Raw genomic sequence first — 14,710 nt, forward strand, 5'->3', positions numbered from 1 at the left:
AGTTCAGGTGGCCAACGTGATGCTAGGGTTGGTCACTCACAGCACCTGGAGTAGGTGCCCAGCAGACAGCTCCCAGAGAACCAGGGACTCCCCCAAAAACACCCCAAACCAAACCCGCTACTGTCGAGTCAATTCCAACTGATAACGACCCTACAGGACATAGTAGAACTGCCCTACAGGGTTTCCGGGACTATATTCTTTACAGAAGCAGACTGCCACATCTTTCTCCTGTGGAGTGGCTGGTGGATTCAAACCACAAACCTATCAGTTAGCAGCTGAGCACTTAACCATGTGCCACCAAGCCTCCCTCATACCACGGACAGGACCCATGAATTTTTTCTGGGGGATTTCTCAAGTAGGAATAACATTAGCCTCGTTAGCTTCCTGCTGTCCATGGATCCTAATGTTCACATCGCATCCATCTTAGAAGGACAGAGACCTACCGCTGAGCTTGGCCGTGCCCTGGGGGAGGAGGGAGGAGGCAGGTAGTGGTTACCTCGCCCGTGGGCCAGGAGAATTCACCAAACCCGAGCTTCATTTGCAGCCCAAACTCGCCCTGGTAGGTGCAGCCGTCCCGCCACTCCTGTGTGCCCTGGACAAGCTGGATGTAGGCCTCCTTCAGGCTCTGCTCCCTCGGGGCTCCCTCAGACTCCTCGTCTTCCATCTCCAGGGCAGATGCCAGGTCCCTGGGAAGAGGCAGGAAGAGGAGGGAAGATGACGAAGGCCAAAGTGTTTCAAGAGTGACTACGCCTAGCCCCCCCCCCCCCCCCCGCCACACACACTCTCGTTTCTTCCTCACACCACCCGGGAGGCAAGTGCTGCTGTTATCAGCATTCTGCAGAAAGGGAAACTGAGGCACAGAGGGTGCGGGGACTTGCCTGGGGTCACTCAGAGAGTGGTCAGAACAGTAAGAGTGTAAACCTGCATCTGTCTGGCTGACAAGGTAAGTGGCTGCTGGTCCGTGGAGGCAGAACTCCTCCAGCCCAGGGCAGGCTGGCTCCACTGCCTGGGGCCCCGTGACCAGTTGCCACCTAGGCCAGACTGCACGCCTCCCCACCCCCTCTGGGCAGGGCCTTCTGTCCTGTGAGCAGGCGCAGCACCACCCAGAGTAGGCAGGAGCAGACACTCAGGGACACAGGTGGGCTGAGAAAGGTCTGAGTAAGGAAGGGGACCTTCCAGGCCAAGGTGGGCCTGTGAGCAGCTTAAGGGGCAACAAGCAGACCAGCAAGCTGGACAGACGGACAGAAGGATGCAGGGATGGGAGGCTGCACAGCGGCCGGCGAGAGGACGACAGCGGATTTGCCTCTTTTCTGCTCTGGGTATGAGAAGTACTGCTCCTGCACCTTTTGGGGAAGAAGGCAGAGCTCCCCTGGTCTTCTAAGTCCTCAGCAGCACTGGACTCACTGCCCGTCCCTGCCAGGCGCTCTTTGGGGCCGTGAGCCTTCGATGCTTCAGGGCCAAAGGCCAAGGCCGAGCCTGCACCTTCCATGCCGCTCTTCTTCGAACCTGTAAGCAAAGCCGAGGAAGGGCTTCTGACTGCCATCAGCAGCACGTGGGCGCCTGGGGACGGGCCCCTGCCCCATGAGGCCAGGAAACGGAGCTCCCTCCCCTGAACTGAGCCCCGGGTCCGTTCTCAAAATTCTGTCCGGGCCTGTGGAATCCCCAGGGTAAACCTTCGCCACTGCCCGAAGGTGACCCTGTCCCCTCTGTGAGAACACCCTACGAAGCCCTCCGTTTAGGGCCAGGTGGCCAAGGTCCTGGTCAAAGGGGCTCCACGGACAGCGGGGTCGCCATTCCCCCGCAGGCTTCAGGAACCAGGAGCGAGAACGGAGGGGACAGCGGGCGCACCGTCCCCCTGCCCACCCGCAGGGTGGGCTCCCAAATTCTCTCCCTGATCCCACTCTCCTCGGGGGGACAGCGGGCCAGGCTCGGAGACCCCGGACCCGCTGACCGGCCGGCTCACCGCGTCGCACCGCCCCTGCCGCGGAGAATCCACCACCGCACCCCGCTCAGAGAGTTCGCACAGAGCGCACAGGGACCCCAAGGCCGCAGCAGGCAGCGCAGAACCGCGCTCGCCGCAGCGCCCAGACGGCGTCCGGTTTCCCTGGAGACGTCCCACGTGCACGGCCGCCCCGGCCTCCGCCAATCGCCGCCAGGGCCGCTCCCCAGGCCCCGCCCCCTGCTCCCGCCCCGGCCCGGCCCCTCCCAAGGCCCCGCCCCGGCCCCGCCCCCGGCCCCGCCCCTCCCCGCTCCCGGCCCCGCCCCAGGTCCCGCCCCTCCCAGGTCCCGCTCCCGCCCCACTCCCAGACCCGCCCCGGCCCGGCCCCGCCCCAGGCCCGACCCCCTCGGCCCCGCCCCGGCCCGCCCCAGGCCCCGCCCCATCCCCCAGGCCCCGCCCCCAGGGAATCCTGCGGGGCGTCCTCGCGGCGGCACCGCCCCTCTGTGACCTCACACGCCCTGCGCTGGCTGAGCCCCTCCCGGCGCTCCGCCGACCCCCACACCTGAAACGGTGAGGACGGCGCTCAGACCCCAACGCCGACCTCGGCGTCCTGCAGCTGTCAAAGCTCAACGCACCCGTAGAGAGAGTGTGTGTGGGTGCTGGCGTGTGACACCTGGGGAAACGGAGGCACAAAGGGTTAATCAACTTGCCCGTGGTCGCGCGCTACTATGTGGGGGAGTCCAGACTTGACCGCGCTCAAAAAACCAAACCCACTGCGGTCGAGTCGATTCCAACTCATAGGGACCCTATAGGACACAGTAGGACTGCCCTGTCGAGTTTCCAAGGAGCACCTTGCGGATTCGAACTGCAGACCTTTTGGGTAGCAGCCCTAGCACTTAACCACTACACCACCAGGGTTTCCTGACTGCACTCTGCGGACTCTAAAGCTGACTTTTGTCAGTTCCGTGAATGTTGGTGGAAGGCAGGGGAGGGGGACTCACGGTCTTGGGGGGAAACAGGCAGGTAACGACAAGGTGGAGGAGGGCGAGGGGGTCTTCTGGAAGGAAGAGGGATTAGCTGTCTGGACAGAGAGGTAACAGGTTAGACTAGGGAGGGAGGATTCCTGAGCGGGGTTTCAGAGTATGCGTAGGAGCCCTCTGAGCAGTAGAGGGGAGTAGATTCAGGGCACTGGACTAGGATGTGCCATGCTCAGACCCACCCCATCCCACCCCCCGCAGCTGGATTGCCAGGGACTAAGGTGGTGGTGTTGGGATTCTAGGGGCAACTCCTCCTCGCCGCCCCACAGTCTCAGTCCTCATTTGGCTCCCCCTTCCCCGTTGGTCCCCTCTCAGCCCCTCAGTACCGCCTTGCTCCCTTGAGGCCCCCTGTCTTGACCCTCCGTCTTTCCTCCTCAGGTCTCCTCTCTGCACCTGTTCCCTCCAAGGGCAGGTGGGGAGCTGAACAGAGGCAAACTGAGCCATCTAAAATCACATTAGGGAGAGAGGAAGAAAAACAGCCAACAAAAACTCCCAAATACCCTGCAAACCTGTTAAACCATGCCACCTGTGGGCTGAATTGTATCCCCCCAAAAGATATGTTCAAGTCCTAACCCTGTGAATGTGACCTTATTTGGAAACAGGGTCTTTGCAGGTGTTCTCAAGTTAGGGTGGGTCCTTCTAAGAAGATGTGGAGACAGACAGACACAAAGAGAGGGAAGGCGGCCCTGTGAAGATGTAGGCAGAGACTGGAGTGATGCAGCTACAAGCCAAGGGTTTCTGGCAACCACCAGAAGCTGGAACAGGTGAGGAAGGATTCTCCCCCAGAGCCTTCAGAGAGAGCAGGTTCCTGCCAACACCTTGACTTCAGACTTCTGGCCTCCAGAACTGTGGGAGTGTACTTATACATTTTTAATTACTATTTTCTAAATTAGCAACTTGAAGAACGCACAAGAACTACAGCCAGGGTGCTCCTTAGGAGTGAAAATAGTGAGACTCCGTCTTAGGTACCTTTAGACGTTATCAGGCAGGACAAGTCCCTGGAGAAGGGCATCATGTTTGGTAGAGGGTCTGGTGGGTGGGTAACTCCGTTTGTTTGTTTTGGAATGTCTGCATTAAATGGCTTTAGAATCACATGGAGGGCTTGGTGAAGCAGATTCTTGAGCCCTGCCCCCAGAGTTTCTGATCTTTGGGTCTGGAGTGGGCCCAAGAATTTGCAATTCTGTCAAGTTCCCAGATGCTGCCGCTGCTTGCTGGATTATGGACCACACTCTGAGAACCAGCGAGCGACTGTGCTGTGTGCAGTGGAAACAGAGAGATGACGGTGGAGGGGCAGGGCAGGGAGCCCTGAATGCCAGGCCAAAGACGGAGCAGCAAGATGGCTCCAACCAGGAGCAGGACGGTTTAGCTGAGTGGTTTCCACACTGTTTGCCTGGGACCCACAGTAAGATACCACTTTATGCTGTGACTGACCCAGTACAAATAAACCTAGAAATTTTTCATTAAAAGCTGCCCTCCACTACATACATGCACCCTAATATTTTCATGTAGTCTCCCTGGCAGGGCAGTGGTTAAGCACTCAGCTGCTAACAAAACATCGGCAATTCAAATCCACTGGTCGCTCCTTGGAAATCCTATGGGGCAATTTTCTCTGTCCTATAGGGTCACTACAAAAATATATATATTTTTATAGGGTCACTATGAATCGGAATTGACTCGACAGCAATGGGTTTGGTTTTTTGGTTTATTTTGTTCTCTACCATTTTGCTAAAAAATAAAATGCTAGTCGTGACCCCCAAAACTGATTTCACAGCCACTAACAGGTCACAAATTGTTAATGAGTCAGGATGGACATTCAGAACAGCTCATTACAGAGTGTGTATTCCCACTACTGCGTGGAAGCCTGGTGGGAAGGCCCCTGGGGCAGTGCCAAGCCCAGAAAGGAGAGGGTGGCTCAAACGAAGTGTAGCAATGGAGGCGGAAAGATGGATTTAAGAGATGCAATGATTTGGTTACCGGTTTATTAACTTGGGGGGCTAAGGACCATGAGGGATCAAGAAAGAGCTGTTGGAACAGAAAGCCCGCTTCAGGCACATGCCGACAACAAAGGGCCATCTGCTGGCCCGTGAAGCACGAAGCCGGCCAGTCCAGGGGGAGGAGGGACTTGAGGTTTGGTGTGATTCAGTGCTCCATGATGTCACACAGGGATCAGCCTCTCCCACTGCCTCTACCCTAACCCCAAGGCTGGCTTCCTCTGGGACCATGGGAGAGAAGGAGTCTTCCAAGCTCCTTCCAAGCAACCTCTTATGGGTTCCCATTGGATCCCAACCAATTCCTGAAGGAAGCCTAGAAGCGGCTTCATGGATTGGCTGGAGGCAGCTAGTGCCCACCCTGGAGCTGGGAGCCAGCGAGTCTCTTCCTAATTGGATAGCTCCCATGAATCCAAGGGAAAAGGGAAATTCCATCCCTTCCACATCCCAGGAAAGTTGAGGCCCTTTACAAGGCAGAGGAAGAAGGAAATGGATGCTGGGAAGACCTCCACGTGGGTGCTGTCTGGACCTTCAGATGGATGTTCGAGTCTTTCCGTCAAGAGAGCCCCAGGTTGTGGTAAAGATGTGAGTTACCAGCTTGGTGGGTGCTGAAACTGAGAAGCAATCACCAGCCAGAGGTTGTTCAGAGGGCACCCTGCTGAAGGCAGGTATATTTTATCAGATTTATCTAGTAGTAGGTTGGGGTGGGAGCCCTGATGGTGTGGTGGTTCAGAGTCGTACTGACCACAACTGGACTAAACCAAAAGCAAAGAAGTTTCCTGAATACAATGGAATGCTTCGAAGGCCAGAGTAGCAGGGATGAGGGCCTGGGGACTATGGTTACAGGGGACATCTAGGTCAACTGGTATAACAAAATCTATTAAGAAAACATTCTGCATCCCACTTTGATGAGTGGCATCTGGGGTCTTAAGTGCTAGCAAGTGGTCATCTAAGATGCATCAATTGGTCTCAACCCACCCAGAGCAAAGGAGAATGAAGAACACCAAAGACACAAGGTAATTTTGAGCCCAAGAGACAGAAAGGGCCACATAAATCAGAGACTACATCAGCCTGAGACCAGAAGAACTAGATGGTGCCGGGCTACAACCAATGACTGCCCTGACAGTGAACATAACAGAGAACCCCTGAGGGAGCAGGAGAGCAGTGGGATGCAGACCACAAATTCTCGTAAAAAACCAGACCTAATGGCCTGAGACTAGAAAGACCCCAGAGGTCATGGCTCCAGGATCTTCTGTTAGCCCAAGACTGGAACTATTCCCAAAGCCAACTCTTCAGACAGGGATTGGACTGGACAATGGGATAGAAAACGATACTGGCAAAGAGTGAGCTTCTTAGCTTAAGTAGACACATGAGACTATGTGGGCAGCTCCTCTCTGGAGGCAAGATGAGAAGGCAGAAGGGGACAGGAGCTGGCTGAATGGGCATGGGGAATACAGGGTGGAGAGGAGGAATGTGCTGTCTCATCGGGGGAGAGCAACTAGGAGTACACAAAAAGGTGTATAAATTTTTGTATGAGAGACTGACTTGATTTGTAAACTTTCACATAAAGCACCAAACCAAAAAAACCCAAACCCACTGCTGTCAAGTCAATTCCGACTCATAGCGACCCTATTGGACAGGGTAGAACTGCCCTATTGAGTTTCCAAGGAGCACCTGGAGGATTTAAACCACCAACCTTTTGGTTAGCAGCCATAGCTCTTAACCACTATGCCACCAGAGTCTCCACATAAACACACACACACACACACAGAGTGGTGCTGACCAAAAGGTCAGCAATTTGAATCCACGAGCTGGGCCTTGGAAACCCTACCGGGCAGTACTACCCTGTTCTATAGCGTTGCTTTGAGTCGAAATCAGCTCCATGACAATTTTTTTTTTTAAGGTTGCATTGGGTATTGGGGGGTAATTTCAGCTAGAGATGGATTACAAACTCTTAAGTAAGGATGGAAATGAGTCAAAGGTGTGTGCGTGTGTTTTTAACCAATGTTAGAAACTGGAGCTTCAATAACAATGTCTGCAGCACGGCAGCTGGGCTGCACCAGTTCCTCTTCACTGGAACCATTCCAATAGATTAGTCTTCTTAAATGGCAACTTCGTGGGCCTTAGATGATATTAAATAAATTCAGAGTTTACAGTGCCAACCCAGTAATTAAAAAATAAATACTGGTCTCTGGACAAATGATGGAAAGTTACCGGGAAACAGTTGTTTTATATGAACTTTATTTTACAATAAAAAGGAGAATAAAATGAAGAAATTACAAAGGTCAATTTATTACGAAGCAGATAACAGAAGAGAATATACAGTTGTATTAAGAGGCACCTCAGCCAGCAATGCAGCTACCGGGATCATGAACAGAGGTATTCGGGCCACCCTAAGAGAAGTGCTGATCGTCGTTGTTCGCTGTCTCCTCAGCCGACTCATGGCGACCCCACGCGCAACCAAGGAAGCACTGACTCCTGGTCCTGTGCCATCCCCCCGATCGAATGCAGAGCAGACCCTTGTGACCCACAGGGTTTCCACTGGCCCACGCGGACCACCGGGCTTTTCTTCGTACTCCACCTTAGTTCAGCGTTGCAGCAACACACAAACCTCCGCTGCCAGACGGTTGGCGGCTGTGCACGAAGTGCACTGGCTGGGAATTGAACCCCGGTCTCCTGGATGGGAGCTGAGAACGCTACCCCTGAACCCCCACTGCCTCCCCGACATGCTCATTAGGAACATAACCAGCGGCCTTCTTTATCACGGCGACTAGGGACGAGCCCAGCTGCAGCCAGGTGGCCCTTACGAAGCGACAGGGAGGAGGCCGGTCAGTGTCTGGACTCATATCTGTGACGCAGCCTGCCCTGCACCAGGTGCGGCAGCTCAGGGACACGTGGGCAGCCAGCCACCGGGTCCTGCCCCTCGCACCTGCTCCCGGGCTCCGCCCACCCCGCAGCGGCCAATCCAATACTGGCGGCCTCAGCCCAGCCAATGGCCGCCCTCCGGCCTGCAGCCAATCGGAGAAGGGGCGGCTGCCCTGCACCCGACCTGGCAAATGGGGAGGCAGCCAGGGGCTCTGTGGGCGGGCCCTGTTGGTACACAAACCGCCACGCGGGCGGGAGGGGCGGCGGGGCGGGGGAGGAGGCAGGTGGCCCGGGAGCCCCGCGCCCGCTGGCGCTTGGCCGCAGCGACTGGCCGGCTCCGGGGTCCAGCGACCGGGGCCGAGCCGCGAGCGGGGCTCCCGCGAGGGGCCCCGAGCCTGCAGCTCAGGCCTCTAGGACCCGGAGGCGCCGGCGCGCCCGCCCGCCTTCAAACAGGCCCCACGGCGCCCGAGCCCAGTCCGTCATGGAGCCGGGCCTCGCGCCCGGGAGCCGGCCGCCGCCGTTCGCGCGCGTCGCCCCCGCGCTCTTCCTCGGGAGCGCGCGCACCGCCGGCGCGTCGGAGCTGCTGGCGCGCGCGGGCGTCACGCTGTGCGTCAACGTCTCCCGCCAGCAACCCGGCCCGCGCGCGCCCGGCGTGGCCGCGCTGCGCGTGCCCGTGCTGGACGACCCGGCCGAGGACCTGCTGGCGCATCTGGAGCCCACCTGCGCCGCCATGGAGGCCGCGGTGCGCGCTGGCGGTGCCTGCCTCGTCTACTGCAAGAACGGCCGCAGCCGCTCGGCCGCCGTCTGCACCGCCTACCTCATGCGGCACCGCGGCCTCAGCCTGGCGCAGGCCTTCGAGGTGGGTGGGCCCAGGCGCGGGGCGGGCCTTCCGGGAGGGCGGGCCTTCCGGGGGTGGGCCTTCTGGGAGGGCGGGCCTTCCGGGAAGGACGGGCCCAGTTACGAGAGCGGGCCTCCCGGCGGGGCAGGCTCAGTGACGGGGATGGGCTTTCCGTGAAGGGCGGGCCCCATCGCGGGACTGAAGGGAGTGTAGGGCCTGATCTTAGGGGCGGACCTTTGCAATGGGGAGGACTTGGGGACCGGAAGATGGACTTCCGGGTACGGCGGCGCTTTAGGCTGGAGGCGGGCCTTCCGGTCAGGACGCGACCCAGTCATTGGGTGGTCTCCGGGCGGGGCGGGTCCTAGTCTTAGGGGGCGGGCCTTTCCCGCCTGGCGTCTCTGGTCCAGGGCTGTCCTGAGGCTTCTTTCCTCACCGCGTCCCATGGTCCCGTGCAGTGTGTGCTTTGAATAGCATCCGTGTGCCGTACTGCTAAGTTTATCCTTCAGCCATGTCCCCAGAGCCCCACGCTTGCAGAGCTGCCTACTCTCCGTTTGCATGCCTAACAGGCACCTGGCAAGAAACGTTTTACTTCTCCCCCAAATCTGCCAGTCCTCCCCCACCTCTCCGCTTGACTCGGTCATTTTTTACTTTCTTCTCCCCCAAATCCCACCTCTTCTCCGCAAAGCTGGTCAGCTCTGCCTTCAACATGTAAGCAGAATCTAAGTCTCTCCGACCCGCCCCTCACTGCTGTGCCCAGCCTGCCTTTGCCCCAGGCCAGATTTTTGAGCTCCTGTTGGCGCCTCTGCTTTTGTCCTTGCCCCTACAGCAGCCAGGGATGTCCTTTTAAACGCAAGTACTAGCCCTGGTGGCGCAGTGGTTAAAGCACTTGGCGCAGTGGTTCGAACACACTAGCCACGCCGTGGGAGAAAAATGTGGCAGTTTCCGTAAAGGTTACAGCCTTGGAAGCCTTATGGCTCAGTTCTACTTGGTCCTGTAGGGTCGCTATTAGTTGGAATCGACTTGACAGCAATGCGTTTGTCTTAGTTTTATACTAGCAAGATACTCCACTGCTCTATCCCTGTGGGGGCTGTGTGTCTCTGAAGAGCCACGGTCCTCACCGTGGCCTCCTGGCTCTCTGAGATCTGGCCTTGTCACCTCTCCAGGCTCACCTGCTGAAAGGCTGCACTGTGTTCACTCACGTCACTCTTGCCAAACCAGCCTTGGGCCTTTGCGCTGGCTGTTCGCTATGCCTGGAGCACTCTTCCCCCTGGATTCTCCTTGGCTTCCTCATTTGGTTCTTCCAGCCCTGACCGAGTGGGCTTCTCAGGGGTGTTCTTTCTGGCCTCACTCTATAACGTAGCAGTTGCTTCAGCCCACCAGGCTCTAGCTTGTCTCTGAAATGTTATATAGTCACTGGCTCATTCTGGTTCCCACACTGGAGTGTGTTTTCCATGAGAACAGGAATGGTGTTGTATTGTTCAGTGCTGTGTCCCCAGCGCCTAGGCACATACACCGAAACCAAACCAAACCCCCTTCTGTTGAGTCAATTCCAACTCAGAGTGACCGTACAGGACAGAGGAGAACTGCCCCGTAGGGTTTCCAAACCTGTAATCTTTAAGGAAGCAGCCTGTCACATCTTTCTGCCATGGAGCGGTTGGTGGGTTTGAACCACTAACCTTTCAGTTAGCAGCCAAGCACTTTAACCACTGGACCACCAGGGCTCCTTGGCACCTAGCAGGGATCAGTAAATATTTTATTGTCAAGTGAAATATATAATTAACTAATTACAATCTATATCAAGACCCCACGTCCTTTTTGAAGTGCCCGCAGTGAGTTGATGCTCAGTAGATGTTAAAGGCTGGGTTTATTAACGAGTCCATCAAACAAAGGCATTAGGGGGCTCGTCATTTCAGCTGGTCCGGTGAGAACCAATTCATCCTTCCATTTTCCTAACGCCTAAAGAAAAGCCAGAGCGGGCGTCTGCTGGGGTTTCCCAAAGCCGCACGTGGCACATCTTCTAGGGCTGCCCATTTAAAAAATATATATATATATATATATTTTTACATGACATTAAATAATGTAAAAGTGTTTTATTCAACCAGGCATAAATGCAGACTCAAATGCAGAAGTGGAATGACTTTTTAAGATAAGCCCCAAAAGACGTCTCTCCTGTAGCTGCAACTTCAGACACTAGCAGCCTCGATCGCCCTCCGCCGCCAGCAGAGGTGACTGGAGGGACAGTGTCAGCAGCTCTGGCAGGACCGCTGACTTGTCTCTTGTTTGCAGGCAGTGAAGCAAGCCCGCCCTGTGGCTGAGCCCAACCCAGGCTTCTGGTCTCAGCTCCAACAGTATGAAGACCAGCTCCGGTCCCAGCCCAGCCCACCCCAGGCACCTCCAGGGACAGCTCTTTCCAACGAGGACCGCCCCGTGGGGTGCACAGAGAGCCTCTAGAGTATGTTTCAGCCTTTGGGGATGATGCCCTTGGGGCACCCTGTGTCCTCAAAGCGGGGACACTTGGGGTTTCTATGTCAGCTTTGCAGCCCTGCAGCTCCAGGTGTGAGGGGACATTTGGACACTGGTCAGAGGGTAGCCCTTCCTCCCTTTCTCCCTGTCAGAACAGTTCCTTCCTCCCATCCCGGACCAGTCTTCATTTCCCCTTTAAGCTTTGTCTTCCTGAAATGTAGCTCAGGAGGGTCTTCGGATGGTGGTGCAGGGGGGTAGCCACTGAGAAGGGGGCTGGGAAGCCCACTGCTGCCCAAGACAGACTCTTTCCCTCTGATCAACCTCGATTTACTAGACAGTTTTTTTTGGTCAGGAAAATCAAAACCACTTTAAGAATTTTAGGTAGAAAGAAATTTAACTCAGGGAAATTGAGGCTGGGGGAGCCAGGGCCAGGAGAGCCACTGTTAGCCCTTGGGAGATCTGGAAGGACCTGAGAGACCTGCCACCCTGAATGTAGCCACCTTCAGCACTGGCGGAGGCAGCTCTCCAGAGGACCCCAGAGGTGGTGGCAGAGTTTTGAGCGTGCCAGCTGCTCCAGCAATCGTGGCCTCTCTTTCCTCCCACCTCCCAAATCTCACACTTATCCCATCGCAGAACCTAGCACAGGGTCCGACAACAAGGTGACAGGGACATGCGGCTCCCAGCAGCTACAGGATGCAGGTGAGGGCAGAAGGGTGGGCCGCCCTCTGGCTGCTCAGTGGGCAAGCCCTCCTTCTGCCTTATTTGCCCTCCCACTGTCCACAACAGCAGCCGCGTGCTCCGGCCTAGCGCCACGTCACCTCCTCCAAACCGGATGGTGCAAGGATGTCCCAGTCCCGTAGGAGTGGGGGACCCCTCCCGTTGCCACTTTCATCAGAGTATCTCGTTCAGACATGGCATCACCCGGACACCCAAGGACCTGAAGACTGTCTTAGAAACCAGCCATCACCCACACACTTAAGACAGTGGGGAGAGAGAAGAGCAAAGAATGTACTGTATGTGAATCGTAAATAACATTTTGTGGTTGCTAGGTGCTGCTGAGTCAGTTCCGACTCCTAGCGACCTTATGCACAACAGAGCGAAACCCTGCCCGGCCCTGCGCCGCCCTCACAGTCCTTGTTATGCTTGAGCCCTGTTGTTGCAGCCACCCCGTCAGTCCATCTCGTTGACAGTCTACCTCTTTCTTCATGATCTGTGGATAATATGGTCACTGACTGATATATTCAAATGTATACAAACAAGGCAATGAATAGCATACCGAGGTTGGTGTCATTTCCTTTCAGCCTTCGGGGACAGCTTATTCTGCATTCCCTCCACCTCAGCTAGGGCCTCAGTTGCCTGGGGGTCTTTTTCTGGTGGGGGACCCACACCTTCTTTCCAGAAGGGCCCATGCCCTGAGTGGTCCACCTGCACTGGGTGCTGTAGTCCCCGTTACCTCTGACCACAGAGCCTGGGCGTGTCGGTAGGCAGCCAGGCAATGTCCTGGGTGCTAGGTGTGCTTCTCCTGGCCCTACTGCCCCCTGAAAGCCAGGGCCAGTCACCCACTCAGCTTGTTGTGGCCCTGACTCATGGCCCCCCCATGCACAACGCCGTGATCCACAGGGTTTTCACTGGGTGATTTTCAGAAGTCAATGACCAGGCCTTTCTTCCTAGTCCATCTTCACTAGAAACTCCACCGAAACCTGTTCAACATGACAGCAACATGCACGCCTCCACTGAAGGATGGTGCTGGGCACCCAGCAGAGCAGCCCGTTGTCTGCCTGACAGATGGCTCTGTGCCCTGAGGAGCCCAGTGTGGCTAAGCAGGGTGTGCCCCAGGCAGCAGCATCCTTCCTCTGACCCAGCGGAGCCCAGATTAGGAGTCCATTAGGCAGCAAGAAGACAGGACCCTGCAGGCGGCCTCCCGCCAGCAGGACCCCCTTTGTCAAGATCTGAAGGCAGAAGGAGGGGTCCACGCTGGGCTGACAGAGGTTGGCAGTGATGTCTGGGCGTCCACCGTGTTCAGAGCCAGTGACACGTGGATGGCTGGCCATCCTCAAGGGCATCTGTCGACCTGGTCCATCTCGGTGGGATTTACTCAGGAAAAGGTGGGGTGTGCACATGCCCGGCTCCCCGGGATGCTCAGACTCGCGGTTCCTCGTACCCCGTGTGGTGGGGTGGGGTGACAGGAGGGCTTGACCCTCCGCCTCCCGCCCCCACCCACCTTGAGGCCCCCCCAGCAGCACCCCAGGTCCCAGGGTGTAATGCCGCCTCTTGCCGCCAGGGGGCGTCTCAGGCTAGGAGCGGGCGTGGGGCGTCTGAAGGCCTGTCCCCGGGGGCGGTTGAGGGGAGCGTGAAGACAACCACACGCCCTCCCCCTCTGTGGATCTGCAGGTCACAGAAAACTGGCTTCACAGCTCTCCCCCTCCTGAGTCAGGGCACAGGAGTGACCTCCCACTTGGGGTGACTCTGTGAGTCCCCCTGGTGAGTTTGCCTTGGGATTCCCAAGACAGCATGTCCCCTGAGGACCCTGTGGGTGGACACGTGATCAGCCCCCTCCCCAGCCCCTGGGCGGGCATGACCACCTGCCTCACACCCCCATCCCCACAGGCATGGTCACGTGTCCCAGCGCCTCCTCCCCCACAGGCATGGTCCTGTGTCCACTCCCCGCCCCACACCCGCAGGATCACGCGCCCCCCCTCCAGCAGCCCCGTGTGACAGATGAGGACACTGAGACCGGCGAGCATGCACGTGCCGCTCCGAGACCACGCGGGGTCCAGTGTAGTGTTGATTGCGGCCGTGGCTTGGCCACACCACGCTGAAAAGAGGTGTAGGGGGTTCTTGGGAGGTCTCCCCGGCCAAAAGGCCCCTCTCTCCAAGAATCCAAATTCTTATGTGATGATGCCTCTTGCTCCAGGCTTCCCGATCCCACCCCAGCAGCCCATCCTGGTCTGCAGCCGCCCTCTCCCTGGCCAGGCCCCCGGGTGGCTCCGCTTTGGGCAGCCACCACCTCCTTCTAGAGGCCATCAGAGAACAGGCCCCAGAAGAGTAGATGGGCCCAGCGGAGTGAGGGAGGCAGGCCAGGGCCCATTGGCTCCAAACTGGCCTCCAAAGCAGTCCGACCTCCAGGGCGAGGCACTACAGGCCAACAGAACTTCCTGCGCCGATGGCCAAGTTCAATATCTGTGCTCTCCGCTGCAGCCACCAGCCCCACGGGCCACTGAGACCTTGAAATGTGGCCACTCCAACTGGGGAGCTGCGCTTGTAATTTAACTCGCTTAAATCTGAGTAGTTGCAGGTGGCTGGTGGCGCTCGTAGTGGGGAGCACAGCCCAAGGTCCTGAGCTCTGCCTCGCTCCAGGCGCCCACAACACAGCCACTGGGCTCGTGGGTGGGCGTGGGTGAGGGGGCACCATGTCCGGGCCTGAGTGCCTGACCTAAGCTCCCCGGGTCTACAGACCGCGCCGGGAGGCAGCCCACCCTGAGAGGCAGCAGCAGCAGCAGCAGCGTCCGGAGTGAGCCACCACGGCGCCGTCGGGGGTCTTGGGGCGCGCCGGTGCCGGGGCGGCAGGACGCGCGGCGCG

General features: G+C 57.5%; 2 protein-coding genes across 7 annotated transcripts in view; one reads left to right on the forward strand and one right to left on the reverse strand.

Moving 5' to 3' along the window:
- Positions 1-2,073, reverse strand: part of ANKMY1 (ankyrin repeat and MYND domain containing 1) — a 55,575-nt gene extending 53,502 nt beyond the window's left edge. For all 4 annotated transcript variants that reach the window (XM_049888607.1, XM_049888606.1, XM_049888609.1 and 1 more), the window contains exons 1-3: positions 1,964-2,073; positions 1,344-1,506; positions 497-686 (exon numbers count right to left, since the gene is read on the reverse strand). In XM_049888607.1, the coding sequence (XP_049744564.1) occupies positions 497-686; positions 1,344-1,489 (336 nt within the window). In that variant the 5' untranslated portion in view covers positions 1,490-1,506; positions 1,964-2,073. The remainder of the gene's footprint in view (positions 1-496; positions 687-1,343; positions 1,507-1,963) is intronic.
- Positions 2,074-8,196: 6,123 nt separating this feature from the next.
- On the forward strand, positions 8,197-14,693 carry DUSP28 (dual specificity phosphatase 28). Of its 3 annotated transcripts, none has more exons than XR_007518013.1 (3): positions 8,197-8,688; positions 10,954-13,955; positions 14,585-14,687. XR_007518013.1 is itself a non-coding variant. In XM_049888611.1 (3 exons), the coding sequence occupies exons 1-2, from the start codon at positions 8,311-8,313 to the stop codon at positions 11,116-11,118; spliced, it is 543 nt and encodes a 180-aa protein (XP_049744568.1). In that variant the 5' UTR covers positions 8,197-8,310; the 3' UTR covers position 11,119; positions 11,917-14,693. The 3 variants fall into 3 exon arrangements, 2 of the variants coding, with proteins under 2 accessions (XP_049744568.1, XP_049744567.1); XM_049888611.1 differs by having other exon boundaries at positions 10,954-11,119; positions 11,917-14,693; XM_049888610.1 differs by having other exon boundaries at positions 10,954-14,691.
- Positions 14,694-14,710: the final 17 nt, after the last annotated feature.

This window comes from Elephas maximus, chromosome 6 (genome assembly GCF_024166365.1).
Source record: "Elephas maximus indicus isolate mEleMax1 chromosome 6, mEleMax1 primary haplotype, whole genome shotgun sequence".
Taxonomy (NCBI): Eukaryota; Metazoa; Chordata; class Mammalia; order Proboscidea; family Elephantidae; genus Elephas; species Elephas maximus.

What these genes read in the sequence shown, in the direction of transcription:
- DUSP28 (XM_049888611.1), top strand. Translation starts at nt 8,311, where the DNA reads ATGGAGCCGGGCCTCGCGCCCGGGAGCCGGCCGCCGCCGTTCGCGCGC. An exon ending in GCCTGGCGCAGGCCTTCGAG is followed by an intron (nt 8,689 to 10,953) that starts GTGGGTGGGCCC and finishes TCTTGTTTGCAG; the next exon opens with GCAGTGAAGCAAGCCCGCCC.